The sequence below is a fragment of the Ischnura elegans genome, chromosome 8 (genome assembly GCF_921293095.1).
Source record: "Ischnura elegans chromosome 8, ioIscEleg1.1, whole genome shotgun sequence".
NCBI classification, from domain to species: domain Eukaryota; kingdom Metazoa; phylum Arthropoda; class Insecta; order Odonata; family Coenagrionidae; genus Ischnura; species Ischnura elegans.
In genome coordinates, this window is record NC_060253.1 from 23,044,951 (window position 1) to 23,065,184 (window position 20,234).

The 20,234-nt window shown below is 35.9% G+C and overlaps 1 protein-coding gene across 1 annotated transcript; it reads left to right on the plus strand.

Annotated features, from left to right (window-relative positions):
• Positions 1-266: 266 nt before the first annotated feature.
• LOC124163832 lies at positions 267-9,742 on the plus strand. The gene is made up of 6 exons (XM_046540934.1): positions 267-425; positions 1,888-2,088; positions 3,377-3,481; positions 6,258-6,455; positions 7,114-7,317; positions 9,528-9,742. The coding sequence occupies exons 1-6, from the start codon at positions 341-343 to the stop codon at positions 9,740-9,742; spliced, it is 1,008 nt and encodes a 335-aa protein (XP_046396890.1). The 5' UTR covers positions 267-340.
• The last annotated feature ends 10,492 nt before the right edge of the window (positions 9,743-20,234 follow it).

The following is a 20,234-nucleotide window of genomic DNA, read 5'->3' on the forward strand; positions in this document are numbered from 1 at the left end:
GTTTGAAAGTTTAAACTTCATTAGTTGATTAACAGCAACTACTGTGTTGTGTGATGATTTTGAAATATATAAAATAAGCGGCTTGATTATGTTTGGGCACATGGAAGGAAATAGCCTTTAGAGCTCGAAACTAACTTATCGCTATCGCTATCGCTTATCGTTATCGCTAAAATGTGCCAGGAAAGTTAAGACGGATGCAGTTCATTATCAATATATAGGCGTAAGTAGATTGAATATTGGCTCATTCACGGGCGTGAATTGTCCAAAGGAAGAAGCTGTATTGACTTGAGTTCAAGAAATCTGCGAGCTGAGAAACATATTAACTAAACACGGACCAAGAATGAATTTCTTCGATCATATCATGACCAGGTGTGTCTTGGCGTGCGTTTATGCGGTGGCTGCTCTATTGACTATCAACGGACAAGGTGAGTCGTTTACATTTGAAGGAATTAAGTGTGATGATGTGAGCCGCAGCCCGTGTTACTAGCACCAAATACCTATCTTAAATTTGGCGTTATTAGGTAACTCTTAGGACAGTGATAAAAGCAATGAAATCATTTTTGCTTGTATTCAAATTTTGACGTTGATTGAGGGGAAACCTCTTCTTATAGAAATGCAGGGAGCCGGATACTTATGCGAAAGAAGGAAATATTGGTTGTCATTGATTCTCGAATGAAAATGGAAAAATCTTTCATGCTAGTAAAAATGTATTAAAAAAACCGTTGTTTGTGCCTGGCAACAAAGGTTGTTTTTCATATCCGTTAACCATATACTTTGTCTAGGATTTGACATAAGGGGTAAAATTGCATTTTATTTCTTAAAAAGACAGGATATATTTTAATGATTTTTCACTTTATTATACGACATCACACCTTACTTGGTTGTTTAACCGTAATATGTATGCATCATGTAAAATTTTCTAAAAAGGTAATGAAAAAAAAAGTTATTCTTGGTATTAAGGTGTCTTAAGGTGGAAAGTCGAAAACTTTGGCAATGTCTTTTTATACTTGACATCTTTATTTCTGTTCAGTTCTTGTACAAAATCCACTTAGCATACATGATTTCGGACCTTGTTGGGTTTGGATTATATTTATTTTGAGTATTGGACCGCATTAACATCGGAAAATCGGAAGCTCTCATTCATTCTGGAACCTCACTTGATAATTTGACGCAAGAAATATACATTATAGGCTGTATATTTGTAGCTGAAGTATTTCGATTTCTTAATGTAGAAAATCAAAAACTTTGCAATCATGAAATAAATTTGTCGGATGTTTAGAGTATGGATATTTTGAAAGTGAAATTAGCGAAATGTAAATATGAATATTGAGCTTCAACCGTGATATTATGCCCAATTAAAAACATTTCAAACCGAATATATAAGACGAGGATGAAGCTAGCAAATAAGTGGTAATTTTCATGATTTCCTCTGAATAAGAAACTAGAGCGATATGGAAGTCATTCCAATTTCAGTAAGCGCAATTTCTCGGATCCCATCAAAAAGGACGTATCATCATTCCATTTTGATAAGATAAGGATTCGTCATACAACTTTAAAAGGGCTATTGCTTTGAGTTGGAAGTTCAACAGTATAAAATATCCTCCAATTTAAAAACCTTCTTACGATATCTAATAAACAAAGCGATATCCCTGAGTTTATCCGCTTGTACTACTAACTACTAAGCTCTCTCCTTAATATCCTAAATTAATAACAAATGCGTATAAAATCTGTTGCAATATGTGATTCAGCATATTTTAAGGGTAAGTAATAGTGAAGTTAAGCACTGGAAATTATGTTTCCCTTTTTTTATCTGGGACTTTTATTTGAATGAAATATTTCTGGACAATATGGCTACGGCTAACATTCATTGGATTTTTTTATTTACAGATCTGAATGCAGTAAAGAAGATTAGCATGGCATCAGTCACTGTTCATGACGGGATGCATGGTCCCCCTCACATTTTGAGAGGGAAAAATTTGTCATTGCTTCCATATTTTGCATCTGGAAGAGAAAGTATTTCAATGTGTATTTTTGGAAACTACAGTTACTATTGGAAAATATTAGAACCATTAGGATTCATAAAGCAGGGTATGCAACATTAATTTTATTTGTGGATAATTTACATTTATATGTTATTCATTGCACGTAAATTTTACAAAAGGTTTATTTCCAATTTTTTAATTGCCTAAATCAACAGATTAGTACTCTTGGAGTACGTATTTCACGCTTTTAAATTTTTGAATGACGATATCTATTATTCACGATGAAATGAAAAGTGAAAAATTTCAAGCGCGCGAAATCGAGACGGCTAGGTGTGCATGCTGGGAAAATCCCGCGTGACGTCTGGCAGCTGCTGTGTGAGACCATCTGGGAGGCTATGAACGCCGCTACGATGCAGGCTGATTGCTGCCGAGCACGGTAGTAGCGTAGAGTACCCTGCTAGCAGAGCGCTTGGCTTAAATGAGGGTTATTAATACCCTATCAAACGAAGGAGACTTTCCAACTACTGGAAATTTTAATAGGTGAATATTAAGAGATGTTTCCTTGAGCTCTGTGCCTCATGCATGAATTGGTAATCTCAAACGATGTAAAACTCCAATTTCCTAGTATAGCATCCAAGTTCCAGTGACGTCACGTGGAGTGGCATCGCATGGGCGCCAATGTGGTCTTTTTCAATTGAGGTTAAATTGACCATTAATATTCGTCCAAACTGGGGTTTCTAAAACCAAATACTTTGTATATTATGAATACACTAATGGTGGGTAACGATCGCAATCAATGCCTTTCGTTTATTTTGATGAAGGGAACTACCCTATTGGTGTTCAACTCAATGCTAGCAAAAAGAGAGCGCTTGACACGGCGAAGCGCGATAGTTGTTAGCAAACAGGCGCATATGTACACTCACGGCATATGAACAGTAAATTCGAAACAGAGAAAGATAAATTAATTATGGCACTATACCACTGCAATTAAATTCCTTAATATGTGAGACTTGGTCCTTTTTGGGGTCATTATTGGATAAGAGATGTATTCACTTGTAATAACGAATGCTACTATAAAAAAATTAATGTAATCCAAAGTACAGCTACCTGAATTTAGGCATCAAGGCTTTTAATGGGGGCAGTCAAATGGTTCCAGGTCGAATGAAGGCAATTTAATGCAATTTTATCTGAAATCTATAGTAACGCATAATAATATTGCAAATAATATATATAAAATTTATGAATAATACATATAAAATAATATATATTATAATAATATTTGCAAAAAGGCAGATGACATTTTATCGCAGTAATGTTTTTTCCAATATTTATGTTATACTTTATTATAGGCATATTATCATTTTTCAAATTTTAACGTTGTGTCTCATCTTCAGGCTATGGTATGTTATGGTTGAATCGTTATCAATCCGGAAACAGCAGCGAGTCAGCTCTATGGGACTGCACTACGGAAAAAAACGCTGAAGATTTTAAAGCGGAAGGTAAGTAGCCCCTTCATTTGAGATACTTACATTCAATAAGAAATGTCGCGTTGAAATAGTATACCATTATTTTATGCAAAGTAAAATTTGATCGTGCACTGGATAATATTTATATTCCTATACTACTTTTTATTAAATGCTTTTCTAAATCTGCATATCTTCCTAATTTAAGTTTTTCGCTTTCCCTAATGTTAAGGTTACAGAGAAGTCAAGTATCTTGCTACTTAATTTAGGTATACCGGGACTAGCCGCGGTGATAACTTTTACGGAGTCACCCGCAATGCACAAATTGTGCATAAAATCCACATATCTTGCTACTCTTGAATTTTAGATCATATTATGTAAATAACCGATATACATCATCTTCTTTCTTCTTGATGACCTTCTTCCTCCAACTTCTAAACCAGGGGTCTTCAATTTCTTTCATTCAAGGGCCAAAAATTGCTTTCATATCGTCCGGAGGGCCTTAATGCACCACGTCACCTTAAAATTACATAATTCAAATAAAAAATACATTTCTTTCAAAGTGTTCTAAGTAATTTCATATTAATTTCAAGAGAAAATTGAAAGTTCAATCGATTAATGCGATTTTTGACATTGTTTATTTTGTACGAGTTTGCCAATGCATAGTTTATATTGTGTGGCGCAATAGAATATTTTCTTTAGCCTCTTGGGGACGCAAGAAATTGGCCGGGTGATCGCATGCGGCCAGGGGACCGTGGGTTAAAGACCTTTGCTCTGAACCATCAAAGTAGACAGGTTTGCTGCCACCCTCCTTGTCAATTCAGGCGTGGGCGTCCTTTTCTTTTTACGTCTAATAATTTTCCTTCCCAAGCTATTTTGGCTACTCACTACTCTACAATTCTAATCAAACGAATAGAACTTACCCCCAACATATTGTATTAGTGGCGGATACAGATTGGGGGCGCAGGAGGCGCGCGCCCCCTGCCATTGCGGGCCGCCAGTATTGCCAAACATTGCAGAACCACAATTATAAAACGTTATATATCATAAGATGGAATTCTCTCTTACATGTGTGTAATAAATTTTATTAAAATTGTCTTAACTCAGCATAAGACTTTATTTTTTATAATTGGAATAAAAGTAAATTAACTCAAGATATCATTTGCGCACTCCCCCCCTTGAGTTTTTTCTGTATCCACTACTGTAATGTATTGCCACATCGAAATTGCTTGAGTAGTCGATAAATTGTTTCCTGCAGTTGAATGTAATGATTTTTCTAATTTGAAAGTTGGAGGCACTCTGGTGCAGTTCATGACAGTGGAAGTCTATATGCAACGCGATAAAATGCTAAAAAAATAGGTAAAGGAAATCTAGGAATACCCTTTTTCCTCAATACATAAGGATGTCTATTTTTAAAAGTAGGCACTCTTATTTTTGAAGCCTGCAAAAACATGCGACTACTGTAAGTGTCGCGTCATGGGGCCGTTGCGTCCCGCCCTAAATACAAGTAATGCAGGGCCGGAACTAAGCCTTACATTTACAACGAAATAAAATAATAGGGAAAAGGAAGAATGAGGGACAGGAAACAAAATATTGATGTATTAAAAAGGCATGAAAATATAAAGGAAGACATGAAAGGGTGGAAAAGAAAATAAGGAAGGGAATCCCGCCTTACCTTGGCCTTCGCCAAACTCTGCACCCCTTGCGTTGTCAGTCTTACCGTCAACATGTAGTTCCTCGCCCGAGCTTCGTCGAGATATAAAACAAAACCTTTCTCTTCACCTTGATACAGGCGAACAGATACGCTGGTGCAAAGCATGACGGAAATCTGTGCTTCTTGGGCTTCTAGAGCCATCTATAGGCGAAGAGGAAAAAAGAAACGAATACCAAGTCAGGCGGGAAAAAAGGAGAAAGGAATTAGGAAATTAGGAAAAGGGAAAGTAATCTTTTAAAAAATAGAAGAAACATAATTCTGTATAGGCCCATACAGTATGCGTATTTAAAATTGTGCTATATGAATTCCTAAAAGCCCCATGTATTTCAGCACAATTCTTCGGCCTCGACCAAAAGCCCTCATTTACCCTCTGAAAGACCGACAGTTCACTACACGTTGCGTCTCATAAAAACACTTTGAACGCGGTCATTATAAAAATAATCCCAATAATCAATTAAAAAGCCCCAATTTGGTCAAACAATATCTCATAAATTTGCATTCCTCACGGTGATCTAGAGATTTGATCGATGGATTTTTCTTCCTCATAGAATAATCCTCCAAAATCGCTAGAATATCGCTTTGTCTGGTTTCGCTATTTAGTTTGCCCTCTTCGCTTCCATAGCGTTGAGGTGTTTTTCCCCGTCCAAATCCCTTCCAAACCTATCCTACCCCAGAGGCGTCGAAGGGCTCCTATCGCGGCGGCGCCTCTTTCCTTTTTCCTTCCTCTCCAGCCCCTCCTCGGGTGATCAGGCGTATAAGTATCTGGCTTGGTGCCCGGCCCCGGTGTGTTGTATCCCTGAAGGGCTCCCTTTAAGCCCTTAATCCATTCCTCACGGTGATACGTTGTGGTGAACATATTGAGTTCGGTGCTGTGAATCTGATATGATCCTTTACATTACGTTATATTGCACTACTTATGATAATCAACATTTAATTTTAATCATATTGGATCATTGCTAAAGTATTAGATAGTAATTTTGGTATAAAGACCTTTTTAAAAAAGGTTTTGCTGAAAAAATATAAAGCTCTAAGTGCGATTTGACTTTTCTTTCGAGTACACAAATTAAAGTTAATTACTCTTATGCCAATCATTTTCAGTTGCCGATCTGTTGAAAAACTTTCAAGTGAATCTTATCATAGCAGATCCAAAGGAGGAAAGGATGGTTCATTATTTCATAAGCATGGGGAAAGAAGCGAATGCAAGCCGAAGATATTCAATGGGCACTTTATTGACCTTGAGGCCGGAAAAACCGACTTCAGTCGAAGGTGTTGAAGTGCAATTGATGTGGACTTTGTGTGAGTGACCTCTTCCGTTTAGTTCATCACAAGAATCTCTCCCAGTATCGAATGGTGCATTTTAATTATTTTTGCACCCAAAATATCGGCAAAGAAGTTTATTTAAAATTTACTGTGAAGAGCTTGATAAAATAAGACTATTGGAATTTGGAATCAAAGAAAGGTGATTTTCCATTTTACTAGAAATCTGCTCCTTTAAGGGTATTTTTTCCCAAATTTCTGGTCTCATGGAACAACCCTCACCTGTATCACAAAATGCATCAGCTCTTTTTTCATACTAGATGTATCGAAGGAATGTAGTACATACTATCAGAAAAACTCATAAGATTATTCTGGGATTTTCAAGGTTGGCCATTCCTATTTGAAAATACAAAAATTTGAAATAAAGGACATTTTCCAAGAAGCAAAATATTAAAACTGTTTCCGAAATGTCAACCATCAATAATTATGATTTTTCATAGTATCTTTAAAAGTGAACGATAGTAACTTTAAATGCTTAGTAAGTAGGATTAGATAACTGAATAATGAGAAGAACCACAATACATTGCTTTCAGAAGGTGTATATTCATTGCTGAAAATTTTAACGAAATATATTGAATAGATATTCACCGTCACCAAGGAACTCAATTGCTTCATCATTATCATTTTCCATTCACAGATTTTTTACAAGCTGCAGTAATTAATGGATCGGGCATTTCTTATGTTGTTACATTGACTGAAAATAATCAGTCATTGACTCCAGCATTAACAATTGAATTTAAGAGTGGCATTACAATCAATTATTATCTGAATGTCGTCCTTCAAACACGAACGCCAATATGGCAATTTCCATTGCAAGGAGTTAAAATAAACCTGGAAAACGGTAAGTTAACCTTGTCAGTAAAAGAATATATATCATTTGAATCCTCGGATTTATTTATTATAAAAGATCACTAGGGCATACTTTTTGCCTGGGAGTGTCTCAAAAAAGCCAAATAATTACTAGCTAATAGTGAAATTCCACACTTGATATTTTTCCAAATACAATAATATTTTCCGCTGTAGTATACATTACCTCCGAGTGTTAAAATTTCGGTAAGATCGACAGTTGCATCATTTGCAAACTCCGGTCAAATTTGGCCTATTAATTGTTAAATACGCGGAGGTCATGGGAAAAGATTATTCTAACGGCCGAGGTGACCGATTAAAATCTGAAGGGAAAATTATACTGGAAAAATGACTCTCTACGAATACCTATTATGTTACTTCCCACTATCTCAAAAATATTTCGCTAAAAACGTAAACAAAATCAGGCAGATGGTAAGGTTTCAGTTGTTTCAGTCACCATGTTTTTCAATTTTACATTATACTTTATATTGTCACTAAATAAAAAAAATTGAAATTTGTAATTACTCTCCAAAACTCTGATAATTGAATGACATTATTCTGCCGCATAATATTAAACATTTTCTTTAAAATGCGCAAATCCAATGTCCACAAGCAGGGAATATCTGCCCGTAATGCCCCTTTAAATGCCAATGAATAATGTTTTCTAGCTGAGCTATGAATATTTAAAAAATAATCTTCATCGACTGCTTGAAAACACGTGACGTAGCGTGCGCGCGTTACATCACGGCACGGTATTCACTGATGATAGACTGAGGAAGTGGATAGAAAAACTGCCCATGCAGGGGCCGAAACGAAAATTGGGCGAATATAATTGCTGTTTTAACGTCAAATTTCTGATTGAGAATATATTGGGTTGACCAGGCGTTGTAAAATAAAGGTGATTGTTTGGGGGGAATTGGAAAGATTAAATTAATATGAGTTGATTGTACATTGTGATCTACGTTGCAAACCTAAATCGTCTGCTTAATGCAGTAAGTTTATTGCAGCATGGATCTTAAATAGAAAAACGTGTGAAAAGCATATAAATCATGAATCCCGTAAAACCATATAAAGTGCCCCGTCGTCTAGTACCTCCACTTACTCGCCGGAGAAGGTTTTTTGCTTGTGTTCGTAAGGACAAAAATAAGAGGAATAAGTGGTTGTTGATGCACAGAATGGAGCTAAATACATTATTTTTATATACATTGCCAACGGGATATTATCAACGTAAGTACAATCATAAAGAAGGGTTACCGTAGTGTTTTATCGAGTCGCCAGTTTTTTTTTTGATGACCACCAAAATTAGGATGCATTACTTATTTCCCTTTGTAAACAACCCTAAAAATTATTATGCCAATTGTAGGATCAATATAAGGAAATTGGCTGTTTACGAGAATAAATACTGATTACGATCAAACCACGGGGAAAAATAAGGAATGTAATGGGCGCCCGGCCTCTCGTCGCAATGATTCTCTAACAAGGAACATAAACGAAGTGTCTTTCGCCGATATCGTTCAGATTTGGTAGGATAGTAGTGTTTCATAAAAAAGCACATTTTCAAAAATTTTCGTGCCCTTAAGGCTTGTGGCACAATAAACAGGGCATTACAAAGGCAGTTGAGTTTTAGACCTGAAAGCGAGTGTGTCGTAATTTATCTCCATCCTCCTGTGAATCGGCGCATGCTACGGGAATGTACGAGAAATTTGAGGCTCTTGGCAAGGTCTCGCTGTGTCACAGTCATTAGCTTCATCGCTTCGCCCTTGTATAAAATTTGTTGACGCTGGCCATGAAGTTCAAAAGGAGGCGATTATGGGTATAAATATTTATGGGTGTCAGTGAAAATAAGCTCGGTACAAGCAATCATGACAGCGTAAGTACATCTTTTCATCATTTCAGTTGAGCTCATTAAGAGGTTGTTGTTATAGTGCTTATTATATTCATAAATGCCATCCAGTGAGCATTATATTATTTAGAAAACTAAAAGACATCCAAGTAATGTTCCGTAAAGCATACCCTTTCATGAATACCTGTTTTCACATAAATCATGCATCTGTCGTATTCAGGTAATATGGGGAGCACTTTCTACCTTCTATGTAGTCGGTTGCCGCATAGCACCACTAAAATTGGTGGTTCAGAGGACAGAATGACTAATTGGTACTCATAATTGTGATTCTCTCTTCCTAATATCTATTCTTGTTATTCCAGGTTCTACTATTGACGTTAAAGAAGAGGACATTTTAATTGACTGGGAAAAAGAGGGTTCCGGTTGGGGTTTCTATCCTTTCAAGGATTTTACTCTCGCAGGAAGAAGTTTCTCAGTCGAACATCCCTCAGTTGTCATGCTGTTGAAAGTAAGAATCACCTCACGAGTGACAAGCATTAAAATTATATTCAACGATACCCTTGGTAAGGTTCATTAGAATCAGTTGATAGTTGCTAATTCCAGCCTTTTTTATGGGAGGCTTAGTATTAATTAACATGAATGGTGAACTTACGTGAATTTTTTTGATTTCATCAAAGAAAACAACATGCAAATCTGAGTTTTCCTTCGCAACCTATTCAATGATAAATATAACGAATTTCAAAGCGCATCAAAGTCTCCCTTACCCCTAAGCCACTGCCGATGAAGCCTCGATGACTTCATAGGTGCCGAAAAATCACACGAAGCAATTGTTGTGTTTGTTTGTTTGTGTTGCCAGCAGTTGTGAGACCTTCGTTGGTGAGACGTGTTGATAATTTTCAATTTAAAGCCAAATATCCGGCGATAGAGCCTCGGAAGCATTTTCTTATTCTTGTTATTTATAATATTAACGAGTCGATTGGGTGCTTGCATTCTTCAAGCGGGTAATAAGGAGGGTGAAAACATTGTTGTGTCACGTGTTGTCGAGTATTGTGTCCATAAGTGTTTAAAATATTCAAAAATTTCCCTGCCGGTTTTTGAAAGGGTAAGGAACTTAATTGTTTACTTTTAAAATTATTTGTTATTTTCAATATGATTTCATTTGACGGATAGTTCATTATTTGAATAGGCTAAGTTTAGCACTGAGACATAATTGGAATAAGGTTTTTAAAATTTCAAGACAGTGATGATTTTGTGGTTATTTTTCAACTCTTAAAGTCCAAAAGCGTTGTGATAAGCGAAACTTGAAAATGAAACGCAGATTCCTTAGATAAATATATGAAGATGTACCACTCGCAAAACATATGTCCATAATGCAGTGTGTAAAATACTAAATTGTAACGATTCCCCAAATTTCTTTGGTACTAAAAAATAGTTATTCTCAAGATACTCCAATTTGAAAAAAATAGCTTTGGCATATTTGCTATCATTATCGTATCGAATTATCAAGTATACTGAAGTGTATTGAAAATTCGCAATCCTGTTCCAGTCTTCGATCATCAACCCTAAAATTCCTGGTCAACTATGTACGTGGATAGAAAATCCTGTATGTAATAACGATTCGATATATTTTAAGAAAAAGCATATTCAATATATATAGATCGTGAGACTACACGCAAAGCATATTTCAATTGGGCATTGTGAGGAAGACCAAGATGTACCCATTCACCAAATTTCATTGGTCCAACGTAAATACTAATCATGTTATGCCAATTCGCGTATTTGCTACAATTATCGAATCGATCTTTCGATAAAACTGCTATCTGCACTGTAATATCCGCAACGCCGTAGATTTTAATTCCAGTTAATAGAAATCTTCTCTATATTTCCTGGTCAACTATGTCCTTGGATGTAAAATCCTATATGTTATAGCAATTCGACATATTTTAAGAAAAAGTAGATTCGATATATATCGAACGTGAGACTAAACGCAAACAATATTTCAATTAGGTATTGTGAGGAATCCCAAGATGTACCCATTCCCAAAATTTCATTGGTGCAACGTATATACTAATCAAAATATGCTAATTTCAGCATTTGCTATAACTATCGAATCGATCTTTCGATTATACTGACATCTGCACTGTAAAATCCGCAACGATATTGATTTTATTTCCACGCTATGGTCATCTTCTATATTATTGCTGGTCAACAATGCCCGTGGGTGTAAAATCCTAAATGTTATAGCTATTCGATATAATTTGTGAAAAAGCAGATTCGATATGTATCGAATGTGAGACTACATGCAAAACATATTTCCATTGGGCAATGTGAGGAATACCAAGATGTACCTATTCACCAATTTTCATTGGTCCAACGTATATACTAATCCAGTTATGCCAATTTGCGTATTTGCTACAATAATCGATTCGATCTTTCGATTATACTGACATCTGTAATGTAAAATCCGCAATGACATTTTTTTAATATCCTGTCTATGGTCATCTACTATATAATTCCTGATCAAAAATGCCCATGGGTGTACAATCCTATATGTTATAGCTATTCGATATAAATTGTGAAAAAGCAGATTCGATATATATCGAATGTGAGACTACATGCAAAACATATTTTCATTAGGCATTGTGAGGAATAAAAAGATGTACCCATTCATCAAATTTCATTGGTCAAACGGAAACACTATTGAAGTTATGCCAATTAACGTATTTGCTAGAATAATCGAATCGATTCTTCGATCATACTGACATCTGTACTTTAAAATCCGCATTGCTTTTGGTTTAACATACAGTCTATGGGTATCTACTATATAATTTCTGGTCAAATATGTCCTTGGATGTAAAATCCTATGTGTTATAGCAATTCGATATATTTTAATAAAAATTATATTCGATATATATCGAGCGTGAGACTACATACAAAACGAATTTCCATTGGGCATTGTGAGATATACAAAGATGTACCCATTCACCAAATTTCATTGGTCCAACGGAAACACAATTGAAGTTATGCAAATTAACGTATTTGCTATAATAATCGAATCGATTTTTCGATCATACTGACATCTTTACTTTGAAATTCGCAATGTTTTTGGTTTAATTTCTGGGATATGGGTATCTACTATGTATTTTCTCGTCTACTATGTCCTTAGATGTAAAATCCTATATGCTATAGCAATTCGATATATTTTAAGAAAAAGTAGATTCGATATATATCGAGCGTGAGACTATATACAAAACATGTTTCCATTGCGCATTGTGAGGAATACCATGATGTACCAATTCACTAAATTTCATTGGTCCAACGTATACACTTATCATTTTATGCCAATTTCCGTATTTGCTATAAAAATCGAATCGTACATTCGACTATACTGCCACCTGTATTGAAAAATTCGCATCCTATTGATAACCCCTCCATTCGATGGCCATACCCTTATCCCTCTCTTCTCTACTATCCCCGCTTTCAAAATTTCGCCTATGTTCTTATATTGGTGACGTATATAGGGCGATGCGTGTATTTCTTACGGGGACCTAATACAAAAAGATATAAATTCATATTGATATATCTTCGTTATGAAACAATACTCATCTAAATAATTTATGTGTACGCATAATTCATTTCTTCCCTTACATATTGTTATAATTTTTATCCCCGTAACTATGTAAATAGGTCTGAAAAATGGCTCAATCGAATGCAACCTTTTATCGATCATAACTTCGACTGTAATCGCTCGATTCGCTTGATTTAACTTTTGTCGAAGAAAAGACATTAACAGTAGTATTATATGTGACTTTCACATTCATGCCTTGATTTATAAAAAAGTTATTAGCGATTTAAACGTAACCAAGGAGATTGGTATCGATATAACTCGCACATGAATCGATCGAGCGAAATGGTCATCATTGCAAAAGTTGACCATTTTGATTAAAGTATTACCCTAAAAATTTCATTCATGTAGCTGGAACGGTTGCTATGATATTCAAGATTGTATGCTCCACAAAATAATGGCGACAATGATTTTTCGCGTGCAGGATATTTTTCGGAATTTAATTATGAATTAACCAAGAGGGATACGGAGAAAGTGAGCTCAAACGTGAGGGTACGAAGTACCCTCTAACGGTTTTTCCAGAAGAGTCCAAATTTTCATATGGCACATGTCTCAAGGCTGAAATCCGAGTTTGAAATTTCGCCCTTCACGACAATGTAAATCGAAATCGTTTATTCCTCGGAATTGTTTCGACATATGAAAATTCCAAGATAGCCAAAAAATCAACCAAAAAATTGTCTACCAAATAAGTCAAGGAAAATGTCGTACGATTATTGCAAGTTGGTCAAAAAATTCCTAAACTTTTTCCATAAGAAAAGCATAGAAAACGTTCAAAAAATAATAAAAAATACTAAATATTAATTCGTCGCAATGACAACCATACCAAAAAATCGACCAAAAAATCTACTTTATGTCCATTGAATATCATGTTCCTCAAACGTTTAAAAGTACGAAATAAAAGCGATAAAGTTGTAGTCCCATAAGGCTCCCATGTTAATTCAAGTCGATATATCTCGAAAACCAATCGACTTTTTCAAGTTTTCAGATTTTTTCTCCCGATGAATTTTTTTTTACTTTTGCGTCCAATAAGCCAAATACCCACACCTATCACAGTTTGGGCTGCGAATATTGATGAGTCAGTCAGTGGCATATCGATTTGCCATTATATATTAGCTTAATTAACGAGTCGATTGGGTGCTTGAATTCTTCAAGCGGGTAATTAGGAGGGTGAAAACATTGTTGTGTCACGTGTTGTCGAGCATTGTGTCCATAAGTGTTAAAAATATTCAAAAATTTTCCTGCCGGTTTTTGAAAGGGTAAGGAACTTAATTGTTTACTTTTAAAATTATTTGTTATTTTCAATATGATTTCATTTGACGGATTGTTCATTATTTGAATAGGCTAAGTTTAGCACTGAGACATTATTGGAATAAGGTTTTTAAAATTTCAAGACAGTGATGATTTTGTGGTTATTTTTCAACTCTTAAAGTCCAAAAGCGTTGTGATAAGCGAAACTTGAAAATGAAACGCAGATTCCTTAGATAAATATATGAAGATGTACCACTCGCAAAACATATGTCCATAATGCAGTGTGTAAAATACTAAATTGTAACGATTCCCCAAATTTCTTTGGTACTAAAAAATAGTTATTCTCAAGATATTCCAATTTGAAAAAAATAGCTTTGGCATATTTGCTATCATTATCGTATCGAATTATCAAGTATACTGACACGTGTATTGAAAAATTCGCAATCCTGTTCCAGTCTTCGATCATCAACCCTAAAATTCCTGGTCAACTATGTACGTGGATAGAAAATCCTGTATGTAATAACGATTCGATATATTTTAAGAAAAAGCATATTCAATATATATAGATCGTGAGACTACACGCAAAGCATATTTCCATTGGGCATTGTGAGGAAGACCAAGATGTACCCATTCACCAAATTTCATTGGTCCAACGTAAATACTAATCATGTTATGCCAATTCGCGTATTTGCTACAATTATCGAATCGATCTTTCGATAAAACTGCTATCTGCACTGTAATATCCGCAATGCCGTAGATTTTAATTCCAGTTAATAGAAATCTTCTCTATATTTCCTGGTCAACTATGTCCTTGGATGTAAAATCCTATATGTTATAGCAATTCGACATATTTTAAGAAAAAGTAGATTCGATATTGTGACGGAACAGGCCCGTTTCCCTGCCAGCCCGTCGACCCGTCTCAGCCCTCACGCTCCCGAGTGTTACCCCCTCCTTCTTTCCTTCCCCGACAGCTCGCCACTCCGAAATCTGGTTTCGGTACAATGTGATTTTGGGAAAAATATTGCAGAAGAATACGATCTTAGATCGTTTATTAGGGCGCCACCCAAAACCGCGGCCCACGAACTAGCTTTGCCGGTAGAAGCAAGGACGTTCCAAACTCCCAGGATTAAATAATTGTTAATACGGGTGGACAATATGACAATGCGGACACTGGTTGTTTGACTCACGCACGGACAAGGGTTTGAGGATCCGACGAATGAACACTGACCTTTTACATTATGCACAAAAATCACCATTTATTATTGAGACTTTGGCGAAAACAACGAAAAACCATCGACGCACTGATGAAAATCACCCTTGAACAATACTAAGCCTAATCTACAAACTAATGATGGATGAATGAACACAAGCAAAAAGATGAAATACCCTTGATGACACAAAGAAATAAGAATTGAAAAGCCATTACATGTTCCTCGTCTGCCTCCTGGAAAGACGGGAAATTATGATACATTAAATTGCCCTTATTTACGGGCGTAAGACGTGCAATCAATAGTCCTTTTCTGCTCAATTAACTATTTAAAAACTCGGTGCAGTTATTGACTTTTTGCAGTCTCGCATGAACTCTTGCGAAAATGACTTGATTGGTCTTTACATGAATCACCGGTATTTGGATGAAGTAGACGGACTTTAGAGTGGTAATCTTTACCCTCTTGGTACTGCTTGAAGCACTTGGGAATGTGATAATACGGGAATAATTACTGGAGATTGATACTTATGGGCATGGCAGTCTGTGGTTCCCGACGACTCCGTCGCCAGCGATTCGGGGAGCTTTTTGGCTGCTCCGGATGAAAACGGCCCACAAGCGCAGCGACGGCCTCACTTTCGGCACAGATGTCGCCTTCTCAAACGCCTGGGCCAGCACCTTTATCCGTGCTCCGGAATCAGAAACTGCTCCACTTCCCCCGGTCGCTCTCCGTCACACACCTCTGCAATCACAGCCGTTGCCTTTCTTGGGTCTCCTTCCCTCTCACAGCTGAGCATTGACTCCCAGCTCCCAATTATGTGCTCTCTCTCTGCTGGTACCTCGAGACAGGCTTGTCTCCCTCTCGACCAACAGACCAGTACCGTGTCCGTTCACCAACTGACTTCATCCCCACTTCTCCTCCTACCACGTAACCTCGCTATTCCCGATTTTTCCGTTACGGGAAGCTGACACACGTCACTCACTTTGAATTTTAGCCAATCACGTCACTGCACAAGTGGCGTGATCGCCTTACATCCTATGGGTACAATTGAATGGGAACTAAAACCATGGTATTTTACCGTCTTATACTACATGAAGGTCAGAGTCACTTCGCCCGATCCACGTAATCTTCCACGGGGAAGATCGTAGCCGCGTGAGGCGCGCTGACATGGGACGAAAAGAAAAAATATCGTGACCACCCGTCACAATATATATCGAACGTGAGACTAAACGCAAACAATATTTCAATTGGGCATAGTGAGGAATCCCAAGATGTACCCATTCACAAAATGTCATTAGTGCAACGTATATACTAATCAAAATATGCTAATTTCAGCATTTTCTATAACTATCGAATCGTTCTTTCGATTAAACTGACATCTGCACTGTAAAATCCGCAACGATATTGATTTTTTTCCACGCTATGGTCATCTTCTATAAAATTGCTGTTCAACAATGCCCGTTGGTGTAAAATCCTAAATGTCATAGCTTTTCTATATAATTTGTGAAAAAGCAGATTCGATATGTATCGAATGTGAGACTACATGCAAAACATATTTCCATTGGGCAATGTGAGGAATACCAAGATGTACCCATTCACCAATTTTCATTGGTCCAACGTATATACTAATCAAAATATGCTAATTTCAGCATTTGCTATAACTATCGAATCGATCTTTCGATTATACTGACATCTGCACTGTAAAATCCGCAACGATATTGATTTTATTTCCACGCTATGGTCATCTTCTATATAATTGCTGGTCAACAATGCCCGTGGGTGTAAAATCCTAAATGTCATAGCTTTTCTATATAATTTGTGAAAAAGCAGATTCGATATGTATCGAATGTGAGACTACATGCAAAACATATTTCCATTGGGCAATGTGAGGAATACCAAGATGTACCCATTCACCAATTTTCATTGGTCCAACGTATATACTAATCCAGTTATGCCAATTTGCGTATTTGCTACAATAATCGATTCGATCTTTCGATTATACTGACATCTGTAATGTAAAATCCGCAATGACATTTTTTTAATATCCTGTCTATGGTCATCTACTATATAATTCCTGATCAAAAATGCCCATGGGTGTAAAATCCTATATGTTATAGCTATTCGATATAAATTGTGAAAAAGCAGATTCGATATATATCGAATGTGAGACTACATGCAAAACATATTTTCATTAGGCATTGTGAGGAATAAAAAGATGTACCCATTCATCAAATTTCATTGGTCAAACGGAAACACTATTGAAGTTATGCCAATTATTTGCTAGAATAATCGAATCGATTCTTCGATCATACTGACATCTGTACTTTAATATCCGCATTGCTTTTGGTTTAACTTACAGTCTATGGGTATCTACTATATAATTTCTGGTCAACTATGCCCTTGGATGTAAAATCCTATGTGTTATAGCAATTCGATATATTTTAATAAAAATTATATTCGATATATATCGAGCGTGAGACCACATACAAAACAAATTTCCATTGGGCATGGTGAGGAATACAAAGATGTACCCATTCACCAAATTTCATTGGTCCAACGGAAACACAATTGAAGTTATGCAAATTAACGTATTTGCTATAATAATCGAATCTACTTTTCGATCATACTGACATCTGTACTTTGAAATTCGCAATGTTTTTGGTTTAATTTCGGGGATATGGGTATCTACTATGTATTTCCTTGTCTACTATGTCCTTAGATGTAAAATCCTATATGCTATAGCAATTCGATATATTTTAAGAAAAAGTAGATTCGATATATATCGAGCGTGAGACTATATACAAAACATGTTTCCATTGCGCATTGTGAGGAATACCATGATGTACCAATTCACTAAATTTCATTGGTCCAACGTATACACTAATCATTTTATGCCAATTTCCGTATTTGCTATAAAAATCGAATCGTACATTCGACTATACTGCCACCTGTATTGAAAAATTCGCATCCTATTGATAACCCCTCCATTCGATGGCCATTCCCTTATCCCTCTCTTCTCTACTATCCCCGCTTTCAAAATTTCGCCTATGTTCTTATATTGGTGACGTATATAGGGCGATGCGTGTATTTCTTACGGGGACCTAATACAAAAAGATATAAATTCATATTGATATATCTTCGTTATGAAACAATACTCATCTAAATAATTTATGTGTACGCATAATTCATTTCTTCCCTTACATATTGTTATAATTTTTATCCCCGTAACTATGTAAATAGGTCTGAAAAATGGCTCAATCGAATGCAACCTTTTATCGATCATAACTTCGACTGTAATCGCTCGATTCGCTTGATTTAACTTTTGTCGAAGAAAAGACATTAACAGTAGTATTACATATGACTTTCACATTCATGCCTTGATTTAGAAAAAAGTTATTAGCGTTTAAAGCGTAACCAAGGAGATTGGTATCGATATAACTCGCACATGAATCGATCGAGCGAAATGGTCATCATTGCAAAAGTTGACCATTGTGATAAAAGTATTACTCTGAAAATTTCATTTCTCTAGCTTAAACGGTTGCTAAGATATTCAAGATTGCATGCTCCACAAAAAAATGGCGACAATGATTTTTCGCGTGCAGGACATTTTTCGGAAAATAATTATGAATTAACCAAGAGGGTTACGGCGAAAGTAAGCTCAAACGTGAGAGTTCGGAGAACCCTCTGACGGTTTTTCTTGGAGATTCCAAATTTTCATATGGCACATGTCTCAAGGCTGAAATCCGAGTTTGAAAATTCGCCCATCACGACAATGTTAAATCGAAATCGTTTATTCCTCGGAATTGTTTCGACGTACGAAAATTTTAAGATAGCCAAAAAATTAACCAAAGAATTATCTAACTATTTGGCAAAGGAATTTGTCGTGCGATTATTGCAAGTTGGTCAAAAAAATTCCTAAAGTTTTCCCATAAGAAAAGCATTGAGAGCATTCAAACAGTAATAAAAAATACTAAATATCAATTCGTCGCTATGGCAACCACACCAAAAAATCGACCAAAAAATCTAGTCCATGTCCATTGAATATCATGTTCCTCGGGCGTTTAAAAGTACAAAATAAAAGCGATAAAGTTGTAGTCCCATAAGGCTCCCATGTTAATTCAAGTCGATATATCTCGAAAACTAATCGACTTTTTCAAGTTTTCAGATTTTTCCTCCCGATGAATTTTTTTTTACTTTTACGTCCAATATTCCATATACCCACACGTATCACAGTTTGTGCTACTAATTTGTGTCAATCACCCAATCAATCAATTACTTTCCCACTTTAAATATGTAACGAGTCGATTGGGCGCTTGAATTCATCAAGCGGGTAATTAGGGGGAGTGGAAACATAGTTGTGTCACATATTTTCGAGTCATGTGCCCATAAGTGGCTTAATATTCAAAAATTTCCCCGCCGTTTTTTGAAAGGGTAAGGAACTAAATTTTTCACTGTTAGAAATATTTGTTATTTTCAATATGATTTTATTTGACGGATAATTGATTCTTTGATCCATTAAGTTAACCATTGACACATAATCGGAATAAGGTTTTAAAAATTTCAAGAGAATGTTGATTATGTGGTTATTTTTCAACTGTTAAAGTCCATAAGCATTGTGGTAAGCCACTCTTGAAAATACAACGCAGATTCTTTAGATAAATATATAAAGATATTCCACTTGCAAAACGATTGTCCATAATGCAGTTTGTAAAATACTGAATTGTAACGATTCCTCTAATTTCTTTGGTTTTAAAAAATAGTTATTCTCAAGATATTCCAATTTGCAAAAGAGATTTGGCATATTTGCTATCATAATCGTATCGAATTATCAAGTATAATGACACGTGCATTGAAAATACGCAATCCGATTGATTTACCTTCCAATCATTGATCATCAACACTAAAATTCCTGGTCGACTATGTGCGTGCATGCAAAATCCTATGTTATAACGATTCGATATATTTTAAGAAAAAGCATATTCGATATGCAT

Excerpts from the sequence above, each read along its gene's own strand:
- LOC124163832 (XM_046540934.1), top strand. The coding sequence starts at position 341 with ATGAATTTCTTCGATCATATCATGACCAGGTGTGTCTTGGCGTGCGTT. Across the intron at positions 426-1,887 it reads ATTGACTATCAACGGACAAG|ATCTGAATGCAGTAAAGAAG; the intron begins GTGAGTCGTTTA and ends TTTTATTTACAG. Across the intron at positions 2,089-3,376 it reads ATTAGGATTCATAAAGCAGG|GCTATGGTATGTTATGGTTG; the intron begins GTATGCAACATT and ends TCTCATCTTCAG.